This window comes from Onychomys torridus, chromosome 19 (assembly GCF_903995425.1).
Source record: "Onychomys torridus chromosome 19, mOncTor1.1, whole genome shotgun sequence".
Taxonomy (NCBI): domain Eukaryota; kingdom Metazoa; phylum Chordata; class Mammalia; order Rodentia; family Cricetidae; genus Onychomys; species Onychomys torridus.
This window is the reverse complement of record NC_050461.1, coordinates 9,683,150-9,706,291: the sequence shown is the minus strand read 5'-3', so window position 1 is coordinate 9,706,291 and position 23,142 is coordinate 9,683,150. Positions and strand designations below refer to the sequence as shown.

The 23,142-nt window shown below is 44.2% G+C and overlaps 1 protein-coding gene across 4 annotated transcripts in view; it reads left to right on the top strand.

The window, feature by feature from the left end:
• Positions 1–16,063, top strand: part of Ppil6 (peptidylprolyl isomerase like 6) — a 32,269-nt gene extending 16,206 nt beyond the window's left edge. For 3 of the 4 annotated variants that reach the window (XM_036169327.1, XM_036169325.1, XM_036169326.1), the window contains 3 exons: positions 2,385–2,441; positions 8,506–8,641; positions 14,245–16,063. In XM_036169327.1, coding sequence (XP_036025220.1) covers positions 2,385–2,441; positions 8,506–8,641; positions 14,245–14,356 — 305 coding nt within the window. In that variant the 3' untranslated portion in view covers positions 14,357–16,063. The remainder of the gene's footprint in view (positions 1–2,384; positions 2,442–8,505; positions 8,642–14,244) is intronic. The other variant, XM_036169324.1, reaches the window with a different exon arrangement.
• Positions 16,064–23,142: the final 7,079 nt, after the last annotated feature.

The following is a 23,142-nucleotide window of genomic DNA, read 5'->3' as shown; positions in this document are numbered from 1 at the left end:
GGGATTAAAGGCATGCGCCACCACCGCCTGGCTAGTTGCTCTATTTTGTTTCTCAATTTCCTCAGAACAAGACTTGGGTAAGACAAGTCATAGTCTCTGTTGAAGTTTCTTTTCTGTATATCTAAGCTTTCCAGATGGCAAGGTGTGCAGGTGTTGGGTCACGTTTCAGACAGTGAGACAAGAATACAAAGTCTATCTTGGGCTAGCTTTAGCCCCCTAGATGGCCATTTCTTTGTTTACCTCTATATCAACCCTAACATCCTGTGATTAACAAATTAAAACCTTTCAGAATTTATTAACTTAGCAGACTGCCAGCTTCCACCAACCCCAAGGCTAAGAAAGCTGTCGGATAGTATCTGAGGCCCTGAGGAGAAATTATCTTTCTGTAACTGCCTCTCTGATGTTTCCACTAATGTATTTTTTAATGCCTTGGTTTATAACTCTTTTTTTTCTGTTACTATAACATTTCTTGAAACTGCTTTCATGCTGGAACATGGAACCTGAGATAGCCTAGCTCCACGTTTTCTGGGGCATATGCGTTTAAATTTGGCTCCATAATACAGTATCTTAACCCCTTTGAGGTGAGAACTTCATTTTGGGGGGCGGGGGACTGTTTTGTTTTTTTTGCATCAACAATGAATAGCGTGACTTAGGTGCTCCATTTGCTTTTCCAAATAACTTTTCTCTGCGTGCTTATTGTTGTATCAGATCCTAATTTAAAAAAAAAAAAAAAAAAAAAAGCTTGCTTGCTTAGACTTGGATAAGATAGCTCAGTCCTCCAACCAGTAGTTACTGAACACTGTACAGAGAGCTAAAGGAATTAGCGTGTACCGATGGCGAGGCTGGAACACAGAAGGCAGACCTGTTTACCTCCAGTGTGGGTGTATATAAAATACCTTTGGAAACAGTGCCTAAGCCAAAGTATACAGCTCCTATAAACACCAAAGACAAATAAATGAAAACCCTCTTATTATATCGAAAGGAATTTTGTTTCCAAAACATCATTTAAATAAGTCAGTTATTATAGATAATGATGCTTTTTACAGTGCAGGTTGTCAGATTCAGGGTCTTGTACATGCTGGGCAAGTGCTCTACCACTGAGCTACACTCCCAGCCAAGAGTAACTAAAGGAATGAAAATCTGAATGCGACTTTTTTTTTTTTTTTTTTTTTTTTTTTTTGGTTTTTCGAGACAGGGTCTCTCTGTGTAGCTTTGTGCCTTTCCTGGATCTCACTCTGTAGACCCGGCTGGCCTTGAACTTACAGAGATCCGCCTGGCTCTGCCTCCCGAGTGCTGGGTTAAAGGCATGCGACTTTTTAAAAGAGCATCTACTTTGTGTGTGTGTGTGTGTGTGTGTGTGTGTGTGTGTGTGTGTGTGTGTGTGTATGGGTGAGTATTTGCAGATTTGTATGCACATGTGTGGAGGCCGGAGGTCAGCCTTCGGTACCATTCCTCAAGAGATGTTCACCTTGTTTTTTGAGATACAGTCTCTCACTGGGATTGGAGCTTGCCAGTTATACTAAGGTGACTGGACAGGATCCACAGGATCATTGGCATGTGCCACCTACCAGCTTTTAATGTGGATGCTGGGGATCAAACTCAGATCCTTATGATTGCACAGAAAACACTTTACCATATGAGCTACCCCCCCACCAGCACCAGAGCATCTGTTTTCATTCATGTTCAAAGACAACTTTTTCCATTTCTTCTTCTCAGTTTACTCTTTCCACTTCTCTGAAAAGCAAAGTGAAATATGTAATGTCTTAGGGTTTCTATTGCTGTGAAGAAACACCATGACCACAGAAACTCTTATAAAGGAAAACATTTAATTGAGTGGCTTACAGTTTCAGAGGTTTAGTTTATTATCATTATGGCAGGACCTGGTGGCATATGGGCAGACATGGTGCTGGAGAAGGAGCTGAGAGTGGAGAAGGAGCCACATCTTGATCAGCAGGCAACAGGAAGTGGTGTGAGACACTGGGCGTGGCTTGAGCATATATGAGACTTCAAAGACTGCCTCCACAGGCACTTCCTCCAACAAAGCCACACCTCCTAATAGTGCCAATTACATTCAAACTACCACATGAAGTAACTTTTGAAGCAAATGGGTTTGTCCGAATATCTTCTTTAAATTGTGGCCTTAATGATAACTTAACATTTTTCAAAGCTTTTACATTATAACTTGTTACCCCCAGAGAGTTATGACAACAAAATGAATTTATAAAAGTAAAAAAAATCCGATTACATAATTGAAGTGATCATAGTAATATTTTCAATTGGGCAGCTTACTCTAGGTTTGATGTAAGATGTGAACAGAGTCAGAATTAAAGGCCCCTCCTTCCCTCTGTTATCATGGTTCTAATCCGGGTGTTGTTATTTCTCAGATATAGTAGAGGGGAAAGGAGATGATGGAGAGTCTATTTATGGACCAACATTTGAAGGTAGGTGTCTTTCAAGTTTCTCAGTCATATATTAGCTGATTATTGAAATTTGAAAGGGTTCAAATGAGACTATTTGGGATAATATTTAGTAGAAATGAAAGTTAAAAATGGTCTTACCCTTCAAACTGAAGATTTTTTTTTAAAGTGGAGCTTTGCCCTTGCCTGATTAAAAGACTGAGTATCATTCTAAAACAAACAAAAACTGGGATTTGAAATGTAATTCAGTTCACCTAGCATGCATGAAACCCTGGGTTGGCTCTCCCAGACGACTGTGTATGGTAGGCTGTGTTTGTAATCCCAGCACTGAGGAGGTAGAGAAAGGATGATTAGGAGTTCAAGGTCATACTCAGAGATGTAGTGAGTTTGAGGCCAACCTGGGCTACATGAGACATCTCAAGCAACCAACCTCTTGGTCCAGTGCAGAGCAGCTTTGTACACACAGTTACTTGCCTATTTCTTTAGGACAAATCCCAGTGCATTAGTTAGTTCCCCCTTGTTCTACCAGACAGCAGGAATGCTGTTGAAGATTACAGGAGTCACGGCAGAATGCCGACAGAGCCGGTCGGAAGAGGCTGTCACTGATCAAAAATGTGGTCACTTGACCTCTGTAAAAAGTAATAATTGCAATTGGTTGGAAGCCAACATATATTTTAAACCCACAAGTTCATGATGATACCGTATTATAAAATAAAATCTAACTGGTTACCTTTAGAGGAATGATAGAAAAAGAATGTAGCCCCAAGAGTGCATACTGCTTTTAGCAAGGATCTGAGTTTGGTTCCCAACATTCATATCAGGTGGCTCACAATCACCTGTAACTCCAGCCCCAAGGGATCCAATGCCCTCTTCTGGACTGCATGGGCACCTATACACCTGTGCACATATACACATAAATATGTAAATAAAAATAAGTCCTTTTAAAAAACTGGTGTCTTGAAAACTGAGGTAATCAAACATCTATTTGGCCTTCTCTATTATCATTGTCTGGAGGACTAGCCTCTAGCAGCACCCAGGGTATGCAAAAAAAAAAAAAAAAAAAAAAAAAAAAAAAAAAAAAAAAAGCATGAATGTGGCAAGGGCCAATCTTTTCTATCTGAGGGGTAAGGAAAGAAACACACGAGTTCTGATGGTAACTTGTATTTCAACTTGAAAAATCTTCCCTGAAAAATCTATCTCCACACAACTACATCTCTCCTCTATACAGCTCTCTCACAGAAAAATCTCTGGACAAATATATGAGTTACATTTTGAGGGTCACATAACATATCTTGAGTAAACAATAAGAAACAGAGCCATAAGAAATCACACAGTTTCTCTCAGACTTTGGAGGTCAGGAGGCACAAAGGCTGAGTACCCAGTATTTCCTGATGAAGAGTAACATTGAAATTCAGGACCTAAACAATAAACAGTTGGCTAAACCTTAAGCCCTGCATTGTGTGCACAGAGAGTCAGTTGCTGAGAGAATCTGTACAGGGAGTTAATGTCTACTAAAGTTGTTTTGTGCCTGACTTTGGTTCAACAGACAGTTTGGAATCTGTCCTTGTCCTTCATTTTCAGGGGCAACTAGTCTGCTTAATTTGCTCTGAGGTCTTAAATCAACTAAATATGTAAAAAGCTGTCTTTGTAGCTGAGAATACTGTTATTTTCCTATGTCAGTTTGAGCTATGAAAAATATCCTAGCATTATTTCTATTCATCAAAATTATATAGCTTAAGAAGAAATCATCTTCCTGACCATCCACAGATATGTATGCCCAGAAAGTATAAAACACACCACCAGTGAGCTGTGGAGAGAACCCCACGGCTGTTCTTTTCAGGGAGGAGCAGTGGTAGCACATGAGAAAATACAGACAGAACAATGGTGTCCACAGCCAGTGACCCCACGGTCTTTGCCTAGTGGGGCTCCCAATCAGAGAGTTCCTCATCTGGTGGATCCATCTGTGGACCATTAGTTTTCATCTGCTGTATGTTCTTAGTGACCTCCAGCATTGTATGGAATATATCAATCTGTAGATGAAGAAAATGATCTCAGCTGAGTGTGAAGCACACACCTTTAACCCCAGAACACAAGAGGCAGAGATAGGCAGATCTCTGTCAGTTGGAAGCCAGCCTGTTCTACATGCAGAGTTCTGGGACAGCCAGAGCTACAAAGTGAGATCCTGTCTCAAAAATAATATCAAGATGGATGGATGGATAGATATTTACATAGATAGACAGGCAGACAGACAGACGGATGGATGGATAGATGGATGGAAGAAACATCTTTTATAAAAGATGTTTTTATAAAAAAGATATTCCAGAGGCTGGAGAGATGGCTCAGTGGGTAGGAGTACCTGCTGCCCAAGCATGAAGACCCGAGTGTGGATTCTAGCACCATGAAAAAGCTGGGCATGTTTGTATGTGCCTGTACCATGTCTCTGTCTAGGGGTGGGGGTGCTGGGGCTTATGGCCACCAGCTGAGCTCCAGGTTCAAGGAGAGATCCTGTCTCAAAAGAGGTAAAGTGAGGAAAGGACGATCAGGACACCTGGAGCCTTCCCCTGCCCTTGTCTCAGTCACTGCTCTATCGCTGTGAAGAGACACCGTGACCAAGGCAACTCTTACAGAAGAAAGCATTTCAGTGGGGGCTTTCTTACAGTTTCAGAGGGTTAGTTCATTATCATGGAGTGGAGCATGGTGGCAGGCAGACATGGTGCTGGAGAAGTAGCTGAGAGCTACATCCTGATCTGCCAGGCAGAAGGCAGAGGAACTCCGGGCCTGGCACAGGCTTTTGAAACCTCAAAGCCCACTCCTAGCAACACACCTACTCCTACAAGGCCACACCAACTAATCTTTCCAAACAGTCTACCAACTGACAACAAAGCATCTAAATACATGAGCCTGTGGGGGCAATTCTTAACTCAAACCTCCACAGTTCTTTGCAAGCATATGCACAGGTTCAGGCACCTATACATCACCTGTGCATGTGTGTATACACCATATAAACACACACACACACACACACACACACACACACATCCAATTAATAAATGAAAAGGAAACAATACCCTAGGCTAGTGGCTGCTCACTGGCCACAGTGAAACATGGATGGAGGCCCTTGTTGCATCAGCCCCTCTGTAGAGGGAAGTTACTCCAGTCCTGCCTTGCCCAGCAGTCAAGATGAATCTCTCCCACCCGTGGTCCCATAGCTGCTTATAAAATAATCACTCAGAGGCTTATATTAATTGCAAACTGTATGGCCTATGGCTTCAGCTTCTTGCTAGCTAGCTTTCATCTTAAATTAAGCCATTTTCTATAAATCTGTATGTTGCCACGTGGCTGTGGTGTTACTGGTCTGCTGGCATCTTGTTGCACCTTCCATGGCGGGCTGGTGTCTCCCCAACTCTGCTTTTCCCTCTGTATCTCTGCTTGGATTTCCTGCCTGGCTGTAAGCTTTCTTGCCATAGGCCAAAACAGCTTTATTTATTATTCAATGGGAGCCACACATACTCACAGCATACACAAAGACATCCACAGCACCCCTCTGAACATCTCGGAGACAAAGACAGCAGAAGTTCTGTGCCTCTGTTGAAAGAATGCACCAAGAGATAGGAAAGCCTCTGCATGCAGCTACAGTCAGTTCCATTACAGCATGACATGTTCCAAAGGAATCTCATTGGGGCTACTGTGATGGCTTGGCAGTAATGATGTCCCTCGAACCCACAACAGAAGGAAAGAACCAGCTCCAAAATGCTGTTCTTGGACCTTCACATACGTGTGTGGCGCGTACACACACACACACACACTTTAAATCCTTTTATGGAAAGTAGCAGGGGTAGAGAGATGGTTCAGTGCCTAAGAGCACTTGATGCTCTTACAGACAACCTAGATTTGCATCTCAGCACTCAAGTTGGACAGTTCACAACTGCCTGGAAACTGTTCAGGGGATTTGATGCTCTCTTCTGGCCTTTGTGGACACCAGGCATGCACATGCAAATACATACATAGAAAATAAAAATAAATGAATCTTTAAAAAAAAATAGAAGGGTTGGGGATTTAGCTCAGGGGTAGAGTGCTTGCCTAGCAAGTGCAAGACCCTGGGTTTGATCCTCAGCTCAAAAAAAAAAAAAAAAAAAAGAAAAAAGAAAAGAAAGTAAACAGCCAGGCAGTGGTGGTGCACGCCTTTAATCCCAGCACTTGGGAGGCAGAGACAGGTAGATGTCTGAGTCCCAGGACAGCCTTGTCTACAGAGCTAGTTCCAGGACAGCTAGGGCTACACAGAGAAACCTTGTCTCAGAAAAATTTTTAAAAAGAAAACAAACAAAAACCCTCTGCATCACGCAACACCATGCAATAAAAACCACACAGCTTATGGCAAAAATGAGCGTTATATTAATACACAAGAGAGACAGGCTGGAGAGATGGCTCAGTGAATAAAATGCTTGCTTGGAAGACCAGATTTCAGATCCCTAGCAACACACATAAAAGCTACATGGTCTTAGCAGCCTTTCTCTGATTTTAGCCCTAAGGAGGCAGAGACAAGGGATCATCAGGGCAAGCTGGACAACTAGATTTATAAATCAGTGAGCTCTGGGTTCAGTGAGAGATGCTACATCAGTAAATTAAGTGGGGGCACAATTGATGAAGACACTTGCCATCAACTTCTAGCCTCTGCTAGAATCTCACATAACTATAACTACTGTAGTAAATATAGGACTTTCCCTTGAAAAAGACTAACCTTGTAGAGGTGGGTCCATGAATTGTTCTGTAGGTCAGGCAGGCCTTGAAATTGCAATCCTCTTTCCTTAGCCTGATGCCTAGCTATCTAGATGACTATTAACCGATTATGCTAGCATGGAACTCAGTGCCTCACTCGTGCTGGGTAGGTACCTCACTTCTGAGCTAAATTTCCAAGCCAGAACTTCATAGTCAGTGAATAATCTACTGACTTTGCCATCCAGCACTTGTTTTAGTACATTTGAACTTGGAGGCTGTTGTAGTTAGGTGGGCAGGGTGGGTTTGTTTCAGCTGGCAGTGGGAAGGTGCAGTCCATCATGGCCGGGAAGGCAGGGCGGCAGGAGTGGGAAGCAACAGACGTCATCTCATCCAGTCGGGAAGCAGAGGGAGGTAAATGCTGATGATGCTCACCTCCCGTCTTCCTCTTTACTCAGTCTGTGCAGCTGCCACATTCAGAGTGACTATTTCCTGTCCAGTTACTTTCTGGAAACCTCTCATGGACCCTCCCTCATTTAAAATCCTGTCATGTTGGCAATGAAGATCAACTGTCACAGAAAACAAAGCTGGGGTGATACTTCTGAAACTGGTGGCCTCGTCATCAATATTGTGTTCTTCACACATGTAACCTTACACATTTCCACTTAGATACCCCAAACTAACCTTTCCCTTAAAAGTCAACCAGCACCCACATGGTGGCTCACAACCATCTGTAATGAGATCTGGCGCCCTCTTCTGTATAAATAAATAAATCTTTAAAAAAAAAAAAAAAAAAGTCGACCCACGGGAGGCTGGAGATTAAAATGTATTTGAATACAAATGAAAATGAGCATAGATTACTGTCTTCATAATCGGTATTTAGGAGCACAGCTGATCCAGTTAAGGTGTCAGGAGTCCTAGTATTATAGCCACCAGACAAGGGTCCTGCTCACACACAGGACAGGAAGCACCATGTAACCTGTATAGCCCAGGAACTCCGCAGTATAGGAGGACTGGGACAGCTCCGTGTAAGATGCTGGAGGGGAGGGCAGACCCATGAAGAAGTTGGGAAAGGTCTTTATAATGCTCATATTGGTTGTCTGAATGAAGGTCCACTGCAGACAGAGTAAGGAAGCCTGCTGTCCTCTACTGTAAGCACCGCATAAAAGACAGATGAACTAAATGCTCAAGTAGTTCTGGTAAGATTTACAACTTTAAGAAAGTTTGCTTAAATATTTGAAAATCCATCAAAACTAATTGGAGTCTATCAGTAAATACTATGAAGCCTGTTACCAAGTTCCCTTTGCTCCCTAAATGCTGTAATTGTTGGCAACAATACAGATGCTTCAGTGACTTACTGATTATTCTTTCCTAGACGAAAACTTTTCAGTCCCTCATGATAAAAGAGGAATTCTTGGAATGGTCAATAAAGGTCGTCATACCAATGGGTCACAATTCTACATCACACTGCAAGCAACTCCCTATCTGGATAAAAAATATGTGGCTTTTGGGTATGTACATTTTAGGTTTTTCTGCATGGTATTCACACATATAAAATGTTGCTCAAAAATATTTGCATCATTATTGTACATAGTCTGATTAGCCAAAATAGAGCCGAATAATACAAAATAACACAGACACATCTAGCAATAAGTAGTTATAACAAACTTATTATCCATAAAATACAGAAATTAGGGCTGGCAAGATGGCTCAGTGGATAGAGGTGCTTGTCACACAATCCTGATGATATGAGTTCAATTCCTGGAACCCACATAAAGGTGGAAGGAGACACAACTCCATAAAAGCTGTCCTCTGATTTCAACACATGTGCCATGTTATGTACACCACACACATACATTACACACTAATAACAATAATTAATGTTAAGTACAGAAATTAATTAAACACAGCTGTGGTAATGTTCTGTCTCTCTCTCTCTCTCTCTCTCTCTCTCTCTCTCTATATATATATATATATATATATATATATGTATATATATATGTATATATATGTATACACATTTATCAATATGTACCTACATGCCCACTTATCTGTCATCTTCAGCCTTCAGATCAATATCAATTCTTAAGACTAATCATACCATAGTGCTTAATAATATAGAAATAGTTTCATGCAGAAGTGAGAAGTCGATGCCATCTCACTGTCTGTGAGATTGTCTATGGGTCAATAATAATTATTAGAATGTTAGTAAGAAGCTGATTAGCCCGTGGACCACCATGGGCAATGGATGTACTTTTCATCACTCAGTGTTCTGTTGATGCTTCGTTAACTGATGAGCCCATGAGGGAAGCGAGCAGACTGTCTTGCCTGAGGTGATGCAGTAGACCATTTCTAAACATTTATTAGGCTGTCTCAGTCCCTCCAGAGGGTCATCCATTGCCTCTGCAACTCACAAAGGACTTTCATATCACTGTTCATTTCAACCACAATAATGCCCTTAGTCTAATGCTTTCTTTCGATGGTACTTCCAGGTTGGGAAGAGTGGCAAATTAATTTTCTTCCAGAAGACAGCATTAATTAGATGACTTTTCATTCATAGGTTTAGAACTTAATGAGTTGCTTTCAATTTTCCTCCACATCAATAAAGTATTCATTTTCTTTGTAAAATGTTCTTGTTTGTTTGTGACAATGTAGTGTGTGTGTGTGTGTGTGTGTGTGTGTGTGTGTGTGTGTGTGTGTGTTTGACAGGGTCTCACTATGTAGCTCTGGCTTTCCTGGAACTCATGCTGCAGACCAGGCTGGCCTCAAACTCAGACATCCTCCTGCCTCCCCAGTTCAAGGATTAAAGGCATGCGCTGAAAATGCATTCTTGAATTAACTTTAGATAACTTTACCTCTTCTCGGATCATTTGAATAACCTTTGTCAGCTTGCTGACCATCTGTACCCCTTCTACCAATGCATTGTTGATCCCTGTACCCCATTAAAGTCAGCTTTCTCAGACACAAACAGGACTGTTTAACTGTAGTGCCCAGTTACCACCGCCTCCTGCAGACACGCCCCCTGCAGACACGCCCCCTGCAGACACGCCCCCTGCAGACACATGCAGTCCAGCACAGCATCCCTCCCTTCTCCTGCCCTACACCTTTTTTCAGCCACCGTTTTTGCTGTTTTCTTGATTCATCCAATCAGAATTTTATTGGGCCCCTGCCATCTGTCACTACTGATGTTTAGAGTAGGAGAGGGTGGCAAGACACGGGCCTGCCCTTCAGAGATCTTAGATCCCACCAAGAAAGGCAGATAAAAACAAACGGAAGACCCCACCACATCCAAAGAGACAAATATAAAGCAGAGAGTGCAAGCGGTTACTGGGAAGGCTCGAGGTGGGACTGAAAGGACACCCCTCGGTTCTTCACGGGGCCCGTGATGGGAGGAGGGATATCTGGAGAGCGGTCTAGTTGAAAATGATTCCTTGGCTGTTTTTAGGGAAATCTTGTTTTTTTGTTGTCATTACCACTCTGGCCACAGGGAGGCAGTGTGTTCCCTTTATTGTTTCAGCTCGAGCGTAGTCTCAGCTTTTCCCTGAACTCTGCTAATGGCAGTTTCCGTCAGGTTGGAATATCTAAACAGGATCCCACGGAGATGGAGATGGAGATGGAGGAAGGTAATAGCAAAATAGACAACCAGTCTAGTTGGGGTAGATGAAATATGTCTTCCTGCCCAGGGGAAGCTGCTGCTGCTTCCCTGGGATCTCCTAGCATTTCAGCTTTGGAAAGTCCACGTGTGGTTAGCAAGGCCTGGAGACACAGAGGTTTCCTGCTTATCTGAGGCAAGCCCTCTTTCCCAGTTCTAATTTCTGAAGACAGATGCTGCTAGGAATACTTATCAGCAGACTGAGGCAATCCACAGTACGGCCTTGCCCAGAGTCACTCATGGGGAAAGAATCCAAAAATACAAGCTTGTGTAAGGCGGTGGTGGCACACACCTTTAATCCCAGCACTCCGGAGACAGAGGCTGCTGGATCTCTGAGTTTGAGGCCGGCCTGCTCTGCAGGTCGAGTTCCAGGACTACACAAAGAAACCCTGTCTCCAAAAAATGATCAAACAAGACTTTGGTCTGGAGAGATGGCTCTGTGGTTAAGAGTACTGGCTGCTCTTCCACGGGACCCAGGTTCAATTCCCAGCAACCACATGGCAGCTCACAACCGTCTATATCTGCAGTTCCAGAGAATCCAACACCCTCACAGATAAATGTGCACATAAAATAAGTTATATATACAATATACAATATATATACAATATACAAAATAGTATATGTGTGTCTATATATACAAGCTGTAAGGTTGCCACTCATGCATATACATGGCAGAGGCATGGGGGAGTATGTGTTAGGGATGGCAGTAGGGGAATTTCATTTCTAGGGGGTCTTAAGGTAGGAAGGAACTGTGGAAGGCTTTGTAAGAATGTGGACCAGATAGCTAAAATGAAGTAGAAGTTAGCCAGCTAGAGAAAGGGGAGATTACAATCAATCAGTGTGTGAAAGCAAAAGGCACTCTTAACAATGTCCTATGGAACAAGAGAGAAGTATGTCAAGAACTCAGCTGGTCTACAGAGGGTGAAGCCCAAGGGAGACTAGAGAGAGGCTGGAGGAAAGGGATGGACAAGGACCACTGGGCCATAGGTGCCATGCATGCTTCAGGGTGTGGACCTCTTCCAAAGATGATGAGGAACTACGGGAGCATTTTGAATGATAAGCAACTCGAGCAGCTCTTTAGGAAAGATTTTTGTACAGGTCAAGAGTAAACTGGAAGAGAATAAAAAAGTATAGAGTCCAGTTAGGAAGGTCTAGTCATAATAGGTGTAGATGAAGTTCTATTTACACTGGCAGTGTAAGCAAGCTGGGATGGAGTGGGCAGATGCCAAGGATATTCAAGTTACATTCATGGAGCTTGATGTTGAAGGTAGGAACACAGCAGGGGCTGCATCGGTGTTTTACAACTGTACTTTCTGCAATGATGGAAATCTGTAGTCTCCATGGCCCTGCACAGCAGCAGCCGCCAGACGAAAATGAGACCAGCGCAGCTAAGGAACATAGTTAGTTGATATTGAAAGTTTTAGATTTTGTGTGTGTGAGTGTGTGTGTGTGTGTGTGTGTGTGTGTGTGTGTGCGCGAGAGAGAGAGAGAGAGAGAGAGAGAGAGAGAGAGAGAGAGAGAGAGATTGCATGTGCCTGCTAAGACCAGAAGGGGCATTGGGTCCCTGGAGCTAGAGTTAGAGATGGCTGTGAGCCATCCAGTGAGGGCACCACACTCTGGTTTTGTAGAAGAGCAAGTGCTTTTAACCAGTGAGTCATCTCTTCATCCCTTGGTTTTAGATACATTTAAATAACCGCCTGTTTGAGTGGCCTCCACACTGGCAGGTCTATAGTAACTCCCTGGGGTTGAGAACTGGATAAGTGGTTGGTACCATTCACCAAGACAGACCACAGAAGGAGGATTTCCAAGAGACCAGGTGAGGCCAGCTAAGTTGATCCCAAAGACATGAGCAATGCAAGAAATGATAGGTAAATCGGGATGTCAACAAAATAAGAAACTTCTGCATCAAAGGGCATCATCAAGAAAGTCAAAAGACAACCTTCACCAACAGCATGGGAGTCAATAAAAAGAAACCCTTATCAGGAGTGGGGAGATAGCCTACTGTAGAGTGCTTGCTTTGTATGCATGGGTCCCTGGCGTTTACCTCCAGCACCCTAGCAGAACCTTCTGGGAAAGACCTATGTGTGAGATCCGCACCTTACTTGTTGAGACATTGTACTCACTGAACCTGGAGCTCATCAGTTTGCCTTAGTCTGTCTGGCCAAAGAACTGCAGGGATCTACCTGTCTCTCCCCATCACCAGCCCATCACAGACATGTTCCACAGTATCTGGCATTTGTTTATGTGGGCATTCAGCTTCCTAACCTAGGTCGTCACGGTTGTGTGCAGACACTTCACCAAGTGAGCCGCCTTCCCAGCTTTCATGCTGCTGCCTTCTAGCTGAAAACAGAAGTCTGGCATCACTCGTCTGGTGCCCATGGCCATGGCCAGTGAATGTCTGCAGAGGCCCAGACTAGCATGGGCTTGAGTGCTTATTTGTGTATCCATTGGGCGGTGGTTGGGTGCCTAGCATGGGCCAGGCTTTGAGCAGAAGTGTGCCTCTGCCCCCGAGGGAGAACCAGAAGTTAAAAAATGAATGGATGAATGAATAAAAGACTTCAGGGCCAGAGAGGTGGCTTGGTGGGTAACAGCATTGCCGCACAAGTCTGGTGACCTGGAACCCATGGTGGAAGGAGAGGAGGGAAAGTTGTCTTCTCACCTGCACACTTGCACACCTCTGCACACTTGCACACCTCTGCACACTTGCACTCACATAGGCCCTCCCTCCTCCCTCTCCTCTCTCTCTCTCTCTCTCTCTCTCTCTCTCTCTCTCTCTCTCTCACACACACACACACACACACACACACACACACACACACACAGAGATATTAAATTTAAAAAATTCCACCCCTGTAAACACCTCTAATGGTGAGAGGGGACTTAATGTAAGCACAAAGCCCTGAAAAGCTTCCTGAGAAGCTGAAGACAGATGAGGGCTGGCAGGCCAGGAGATGGCTAGGCCAAGGGAAAGGGGATGGCTAAGGCAGCAAGGTAGAACCAGATTCTTAAAGTACTGGAGGCCGATCTGCGTGTAGCAGAGCAAGACATCCCTGGGGCAGTGGGAGGCAGAACAGGGGCCACGGGAGTTCTGGTCCTAAGATAGTGAGGAGGGGTTTAGAGCAGGGAGGTGTGACACCAGGTTTGTATTTCTGATGGTTCTCTCGTGACTGCAGTGAGGAGGAAGGTTGCCAGGAGGGGGGACAGGTGCCAGAGCAAATGCAGAGATGCCGACTGAAGGCTGCAGCCGTGAGCCGCTCAAGGCAGGAAGGACTGAATAGTGCTGCTGGGCATACATACGGGCAGCAAGTGGGCACACGTGGGCACACGTGGAGCCATTTCAGGTACTGACAGTTGCAGTTAATTTGTAATAGCCTTCGCTGTAGTTGGGTAGGACTCCATTTGGGAATGTAAACTAAATGTGGAACTTCAAGACTGATCACTTTTTTATTTCCTCTTATGCAGGCAGCTAATCGAAGGAACCGAAGTTCTTCAAGAACTAGAATTAGTTCCAACAGAGAATGAAAGACCAATACTTCTTTGCAGTATTGCAGACAGTGGAATTCTTTATACCTGATTTTCACATCAGTCAGATTTCCTGTGATGGTTTATTACTGTGCATTTGATCAGCTATTTCTACATTTAATTAAATGGTGCTTGATAACATTGGATTCAAAGGCCGTGGCAGACACAATAGTTGGTTCATATACCAGTCTCTCTTTTTCCTCTCCTGCTCCCACCACAGAGACAATAAATAAAAAACACTCAGTCTCCCAGGCTCCTTTACAACTGGAAAAGCCATTTGAGAGCACTGTGGCCAGTGGGTCACTGGAATACCAGTGGTCTTGTTCCCACTCTTCCATCGTGTTTTGAGTATGATAGGCTGGGAGCCAAGAGAACTGCTGAGCCTCGCCTCACCACCTCCTCTTTCTGGAATTTTTACTAATAAGGCAAATATAACTCTAGGCTCTATTCCTGGTTCTCTTCCTATTATTTTTGTTTCTTGTGGCCCTGAACATGATTAACCTAGCAATATACCTACTGAGTTTTTAGTCTAAAGCATTTGTAAATGAATTATGCTGTTTGTAACTATATTCCTATCATAATATACTTGATAAATTACTGACACAACAGGAAAAAAAACAATTCAGTGTGAAGTTACAGTGCTTATGCATAACCTGCAGGAAGGACACGTGTATTTGGATGTTGTAAATATCATCATGTTTCTGAGCCATTCCAATCATAAGAAAATCAAGAGTTGGGGTTGATCCTTGTGGGTTGGTCCCAATGAACTGCTGGAGCCTTGTTTTATCAGCTGCTCCATCTGAAGGTCCCTAAGGCTACATCACTTGTAGGGAAAGCTTTTATAATATAGACCAGCAGGCCCTGTGCTTGACATCCTCAGTCACAGTCCCTAGGAGAGAGAGTCTCAAGATGGAGCCTGGAGACTTAATTTAGTTCGTTCTTACTTGGACAGCTGAGCACCAGGAGGTGACAGAGTCATCTGACCAGCGCCTCTGGTGGCATCATCGTAGCATTGACTCTTACTGGTGACTGCTCAATCCTCTACTGCCTCTACCCTTGTGCCTCTCTCAAAGGTGGCTTGTCTTCCAAGGATGATCTTCCCTTAAAGCAATTCTGAAAGACAAAGGCTCTAAACTGATTTGGGGCTTGCAAAAGGTAGGCATTTATTTTGAGACAATTACAGATTCACAGGAAGTTGCAGAAACAGTACAGAGAAGTCTTGTGTACCCTTCACCCAATTTCCACAGTGTTCCCATCCTATGTAACTATAGTACAGTATCAAAATAAGCAGCTAACGTTGCTGCAAGTGTGTGATGCCATTTCATGATGTGAAGCTTCGTGTCACATACAATGAAGACCCACCACCCCAAAGATCACCCTCAGTCTACCCCTTATTCTCACCCATCCTGTCTTACTGCTGTGTCACATATACACCAAATACAAAGCTCTAATGGAGCTGAGAAGAAAGAAAAGTGTCCATTCCACATTGTCCACATTGTCAACTGACCCGGAGATAGCCCAGTGTTAAGAACTCTAGAGCCGGACTACCCGGGTTGGAAACCAGGCTCTGCCCTTTCCTACTGCACCAACTTAGACAAGAACTTCTACAGGCCTTTGTTTTGTAATGTGAAAAACAGCTGGTGTTATCCAAGGTCAGTAACTAATCTTGTATAAAGAGCCTAAAAAGAGGCTTGGTATGCTGTAAGTGCTCAACAGATGGATGCTTTATTTGATATTCAATAAATTACTTATTGTAACCTGCAAGATATGGCTTCTGAATGTGTACTCTGTAAATGTTCTCCAACACTCACCAACAGCCACATTGAACTCCTTCATCTTCATAGAGCTGTGGGGTAGCTGAGAACCCAAGCTACTCTTTTATTTGTTTTGACATCCTAAAACAGAACCTCACTATGTAGCCCAGGCTGGCCTTGAACTCACAATCGTCCTGCCTTAGCCTTCCAAGTACTGAGATTATAGGTGTATACTACCATATCTGAATAGCTAAGTCCTGGCTTTTCTGTGAACCCTGCAGACCCTCTCTCTGGGACTTGAGTCAGTCCTCAGACCACACTGGTGTTATCACAAAAGGGAACAGGGCTTGCTACCAAGACTTACCAACCATTGAGACAACCAAACTGAAGCTCCCGTGTTTTCCAAGGATCCTGGTTAAAACACATGACCAGCATTGGTGATGTGCTAACAGAGGTCAGGTTTTACTAGTAGGAAAAGTGTATCTGAGGACCACCACTTAAAGTATATACGTTGATACTTCCATTCTAGAGGTAGAGGCAAGATGATCAGAAGTTCAAGACTACCCTCTACTACACAGTAGTTTGAGACACCACCCTAGACTGCCTGAGACCCTGTATAAAAACAAAATTAAAAAATCTATCAAATAATAAGAATAAAAAGGGCATTTGCCCCAACTATAAACAGTTACTGATTATGATCACTTGGTAGTGAATGAATGGTCCATCAACATCAAGATTTGAGATTCTTGAATGTTTACATCTTATGGGTATTTTAAGTTGAACATGTTTGTTCTAGACTCACCATTCCTACAATGTTGATATTTAACCTTTGGCTGACCTCCTCATTTGTACTAATAATAGAAATAAGAAAGCCACTGTCCATCTCCTGGCCCTAAGATTTCCATGATTCTCTGAGTAAACCTACAAACCCAACAGCAGAACACTGCTTTTGGGGGGGCTTCACTTTCATTAGTAAAACAGGACTACGTCTATTCCATGTTTTGAGGACTGAGAAGCAAGTGAAGAGATTTCTCATGATGCCTGGCATAACTGATACCCAATAAAAACTCGGGACTGTCTTCCTACAAAACTAGTTCAGTGATGATGCATCATCATTTCAAGAGGCATTGAGACCTTGTCATACCGTTTTACCATATGATACCATATGACTGTCTCAGTCGGTCAAACAAGCTAATTCAAAGGTCCCTCTCCCATGCTGACTGGTACTCTCCCCTTAGAGACCACACTGTTATTCCCTACCTTTCCAGAATGGAATCGCCACCGTTTACACAGGCAAATCTTAAGTCCCCCATCAGACTTCACACATCATACAAATATAGGTAATAAACTGGACTACAATAATGTACAACATAAATCACAAAGCTGGTCATCAGGGTTTTGTTACTGTGCTAAATCACAGCTCTAGCATGTAACAGGATGCTATCTGGCTGTGTTCTAGCTGAATATAGTACTCCAGGAGAGACCAGAGGAAGCATTGTGGATTTCTCTGTACACAGGGACATCATAGCTCATACAGAACATCAAGAAAGCTTCCCAAGGTGTTACCTCAGCACACGGACTATCCCGAAGGAACACGTAAAAAAAAAAAATCCATTTCTTAAATTAAGAGGTGAAGTAAAGAGCTCTAACAAACCCAGAGACAAGCAGAAGAGGAATGCAAATCTCAAAGCTGGATGTGTGGTCCATAGCTGAAATCCCAGCACTCAGGAGCATGAGTTTCAGGGTAGCCTGGGATATATAAGTTCAAGACCAGCCTGGGCTATGTAGGAAAAAGGGAAGAAGTCATACACCACAGGTATTGGCCAAGGAGAAGCTGGCTGTGTTCCAGGGCTCTTGCACATCCAGTTTTGTGTTGTTTGTATCACAATCTTACATTCGTAAAATCGAAGAATCTCCTACTGTAGTTTTGTAGGTGAGTTACTATTCACTGAGGCAATTCAAGACAGATGAGTTTGTGCATGATATAGTATAATGCAGCCTTCTCCAAGTCATATATCTTTTGGGGATCTTGTGAAAATCAAGTTCTGATTACATTCTGAACAAAATTCCAAGTCTCATAAACCCTATCTGCTCATGGACCACTCTCAAAAGCAAGAGTATGGGAGGTTTCTATCAGAATTGTAGGTTAGAAACACTTGGGGAACTTCTGAAAATCCGATGCTGAGACCTTTCAGACCCATTATGTCAGTCCCTAGACATCTTTTTTTTTTAATGCTGCAACATGCAACAAAGTTGAGAACTCAAGCACAGTGTTCCCTCTTGAATCAAAGCCCCAGGACTAATACCAGTGAAACATCTGTAAAGTGGAGGAGACCTTCCAAGCAAGAATATCTCTGGTGTGTTATCAGTTCTAGCCATACATACTATCAAACCAAGGTTAAAAATCTGAAAGATGGGCCGGGTGGTGGTGGCACACACCTTTAATCCCGCACTCGGGAGCAGAGCCAGGCGGATCTCTGTGAGTTTGAGGCCAGCCTGGGCTACCAAGTGAGTTCCAGGAAAGGCACAAAGCTACACAGAGAAACCCTGTCTCAAAAAAACAAAAAAACAAAAAACAAACAAAAAAAAAAAAAAAAAAGAAAGAAAGAAAGAAAAAAGAAAAACCTAAAAGATGACTAGTCAAATGTTGCTGGATCCTAAAGGCTCCCTCTGGGGAGGGGAGGGGGTGAGAAGGCACAGCATCAATGGCTCAGACACCGGGAGTCAGATGAAGGCAAACTCATTTATCTAATAATGGGGAAGGCCTTATAAACCCTCCTCCCAGCACCCAGTCTGTGTCACAATCTGGTAGCATTGCGTGGTCATTCTGTCATTGGCTGGGCACCTTCAGGAACTCTGACATTGATCAGGAACTCTGACAGCGCCTTGTTGCTAGGCCCTCAGGCAGACTCCAGGTTAGCTCATAAGGAGTACATTATGTGCATGCCTTGGCAATTGGTCTGAGCCAATTTCCTCGACCCTGTTGGCCTGTCCTACTATGGTCACGAATACTTCCTGCTTTTCCAGAGGACCTGAGTTCAGTTCCTAGTGCTCATGTTGGGTGGCTTACAATGTCCTGTAACTCCAACTCCAGGGCATCTGATGCCCTCTTCTGGCCTCCAGAGACACCTACATACATATGCACACATACTCCCACCCCAACACATAATTTAAAAATTCCTTAAAGATCAGAAATTATTAATGTTATTAATCTGATTTAAAGTCTTTTGCTGTTTTTTGCTGTTGTTATTTTGCATGTTAGGCAAATGTTCTGCCCTAGAGCTCCACCTCTGGCTCATTATAGCCCTCCTACTGAAAGTTGGATATGTGCTAAAATTGTGCTGTGGGGGCCTGAGAGATGGCTCAGTGGTCAAGAGCTCTGGCTTCTGTTGCAGAGGACTAGTGTTTGGTTCCCAGCACCCATATGACAACTCAAAACCATCTGTAACTCCAGTTCCAGGGGACCTGCCACCCTCTGCTGGCCTCCATGGAAAGCAGCTACACATGTGGTATGCACATATGCAGGTGAACACTCATACACGTAAGAAGAACTAATCTTTTTAAAAATTAAAGTCAAGGCTGGCTCAGAAGGTAAAGGCACCATGGCACATTTGTGTGCGGACCCACACAAACATAAAATAAATAAATGCAATAACATATTGCATTATAGGGTTGGGGATTTAGCTCAGTGGTAGAGTACTTTCCTAGCAAGCGCAAGGCCCTGGGTTTGATCCTCAGCTCAAAAACAAAACAAAACAAAACAACGAACAACAACAACAAAGAAAACCGCTGCATTATAGATTCCAGCCCTAACTTCCCACCCGTACCCTCCTGTGCATGTAACTCCCTGGTCCATAGCTAGAGAGGTTCTATTTCCTGGGAGCTACTTGTAGAACCCGCCCTCCTGAGCTTGGACACAGGAATTTTGGGCAAGGGTGGACAACTGACCCTAATGAACCAGTTTGCTCCTTTACCCAGCCTTTTCTAAAAGTGAAAATAATTTAGTGCCTTCTATAAAGCCCAGCTTCATGACTGGAGTAGGGAATAAGCTGATGAGCACTGTCTGTTTTCCAAGTCCGCCATCTAGTAAGAAAGACAAATCACAAATAAAAGGTGGTACACGCTTCGCTACAGATAAGCACAGTGGAGCACCTGCGGTCTGGGGACAGGAAGCAGAAGTCCTGGAGGACTTTTAAGGAGGGCTTTCTGGAGGGAGTGCATCTTGGCCTGGGAGACCTGTAGGGAGAAGTGAGAATCAATGCCCAGATGCCAGAAGGGTTGAGTGGTCTAGCCAGAAGAACTGTGTTGGGGTGGTCCAGATGAGGAAGCAAACAGCAGGAGGCCTAGCCACTCAGGAGCTCCCCTACAGAGGTCTGCTACTAACTCAGAGGAAGTTGGCAGCTATGGTGGTTAGGTGTCAACTTAATGCGATCTAGAATTACTCGGGAAGTCTCAGCGAGGGACTATCTGGACAAGGCTGGCCTGCGTTTGTTTCGTGTTAACAGGCAGGGGAAGACCCTGCCCTCATGGGCAGCACCATCCCCTGGGCTTGGGAATTCATTCTCTCCCAACTATGGGGAGACTGACGGCCCCAAGATCCTGCCTCCTAGATTTCTCAGCAGTGATGGGCTGTGATGTGGAATTGTAAGCTGAATAAATCCTCTCCACCTTAATGGTCCCTTTGTCGGGATATTTTTATCACAGCAACAGGACATGAAACTAGATCAGCAATGGACAGGTTGGGAAATGTTAGGTCAGTTGAGTGCTCTCTTCCAGGAAGTATAATAAGAAATGCTGGGCAACAAATGTGGTTAGCCATCAGGAGCTGGCAGGAGCGTGTGGGATTGGGTCCTGAAACATTCTAGCAAGCCATGTTGACATGCCAAGAATTCTTCCTTGTAAGTTCAAGGCTCATAGACTTTTGGCTTCCCACCTGAAAGATGTACGGCTCTTCTACAGTGAATCACAGTAACACCAGCCGCGAAGAGGATTCTGTTCCTCACTGTCCAGTAGTGGAGCCGAACTCCTAGTTCTCACAGGCCCACTGGGTACTTGTTATTCTTCCAGCTTTTGCGTAGAGTATTGGTCTGTTAGTTTGGGGAAAAGTATTTAGAGAAACGATTTTCTTTTGTTTAAAAATATTAGGGGGAGCTCAGGCTGCAGCAGATTCTTGAGAGCTACACACTGTTCTGTTGCTCGGGAGAGAAGAACAATGACAATCTGTAATCTTAATCACAGACCGGGTATCTACAAAACTACCTGACCTTCTAAACGGAAATCTAGAACGGTGGTTCTCAACTAAGGCTGGTTATTTACAGTCAGGGAACACTGAAAATGTTAGGGGGGGATGTGTTGACACAGGAGAAGGGTAGCCCATTCTCTGGCTTCTCCTAGCTAGAGTCCAGCTTCCGATTACACAACCAACGACAGCAGAGGTAAGAGTCAGCTAGCCTGCAATCCAAAAAGTGCCAACGTTGAGAAATGAGACAGTAAACAGAGTTCTGCTCCCTTGTGACCTGAAAATAAATGTTTCTGGAATGATGAAAATAACTCTGCAACTAAAGTCACTTCCTTGATCTTGTTCTATAGATGTCATCAAAATAAACCAAGTCAACCGTTTTCTTGACACTGTCTCCTTATTTCCTTTAAAGACTAAAGGAAATCTGAGGACTAGAGTTGAACACTCAAACGACAAGCTGTTAATCAAAGGTCCCCACAGCAGAGTGTACAAACGAGATCATCGATTTGGGAGCAGGAAGACAAGATGAAACACAGCCTCTGCTCTTAAATCTCCCCATGTTAGAAGTTGCGCAGTGTCTTCTTTTAGCCCGGGTGGCACGTGGGTTTGAGAACAGCAGCTGCTTCTCGGAAGCTGATGATGACACCTCAGAATTGACTGCACTTTAATGCCTCGGGCCACCGGTTTGATCGGTCACAACCCACCAGTTTATGTCTTACACGGAGTATACCCGCAAAGGGACCACAGTGATTCCGGGAGGGAATAAAGGCTTTAATCCTAGGCTAAAGTTGTAAAGATGCTTCCGCAGTAATTTTTTTTAAAATTGTACTACAGTGAAACAAGACATCACTGGAATAGTCAATATTCATGTTACTCGAGTCAATTATGCACAATTAATTATGACATATTTAAACAATTTAAAACACAACAAATGCTAAACAGTTGAGACAGCATTACATAGGGTGCTGGGGATGGAACCCAGGAACACACGCGTGAAGAGCAATTGTTCTACAAAATGAGCTACATCCCCAGAGAATTTTCAAGTCAATTTTTTAAATGCATGTCAAGCATTGAGCATTTTGTGAGACTCAGCATCAGATGGCGCTCACGACTACAGAGAGCCTGAACCGCGCCAACAGGCACTGAAAATGTCAGTTCTGGCACCAGGTCAGGGTCAGGTCACTTTCCCAAGTCTCAGATTTCCTCACCTGTGATGGGGGTGGGTGGGTGGGTGAGAGGAGACACGAGGACTTTTCATCCCTGACCGTCTGACTACAAAGATGGGGTTGGGACAGATCGGCCACTACTGCGGCTCTCTCGGTGACTCAGAAGGAGCAGTTTGGGCAAGGGCACCGGGGGCGATCGTGATGCGGGGGCGTCGGGGACAGGAGATCACTTTCGTGCCACCTACAGCCGCCCGCACTGAACAGGCGGCCCGGCAGAAACTCTCCGATCATGTGATTCCACCCACCCACCCCCAGTCCCGGAACACTATCACACTTAAAAATATATCAGACATTAAGGAAGAAAAGGCGGCTCCTACGGAGCCCTAAGCGAGCGCCGCAGCGCGACACAAACTCCGCAGCCCTTCAAGTCTGAGTCTCCCAGTTAAACCGAGCCGGGCTGCGCGCTGCCGGAGAGGTCACGTGGGACCTGGGCCCGCCTCCCAGGCCGCCCCTCCCTACGTCACGTGAGCTGTTCCATCCTCGCCAGGGCGGGGGATCTCTCTGCTGCAGCTGTGCGAAAAGACTCATTGCGTCGCTCGTGGTCCTCTCGGGCAGGACGAGAAAGACCTCTCGCGGCGCACAGTCTGCTGTCCCACAAAAGCAAGGTGGAGGCGGTCTC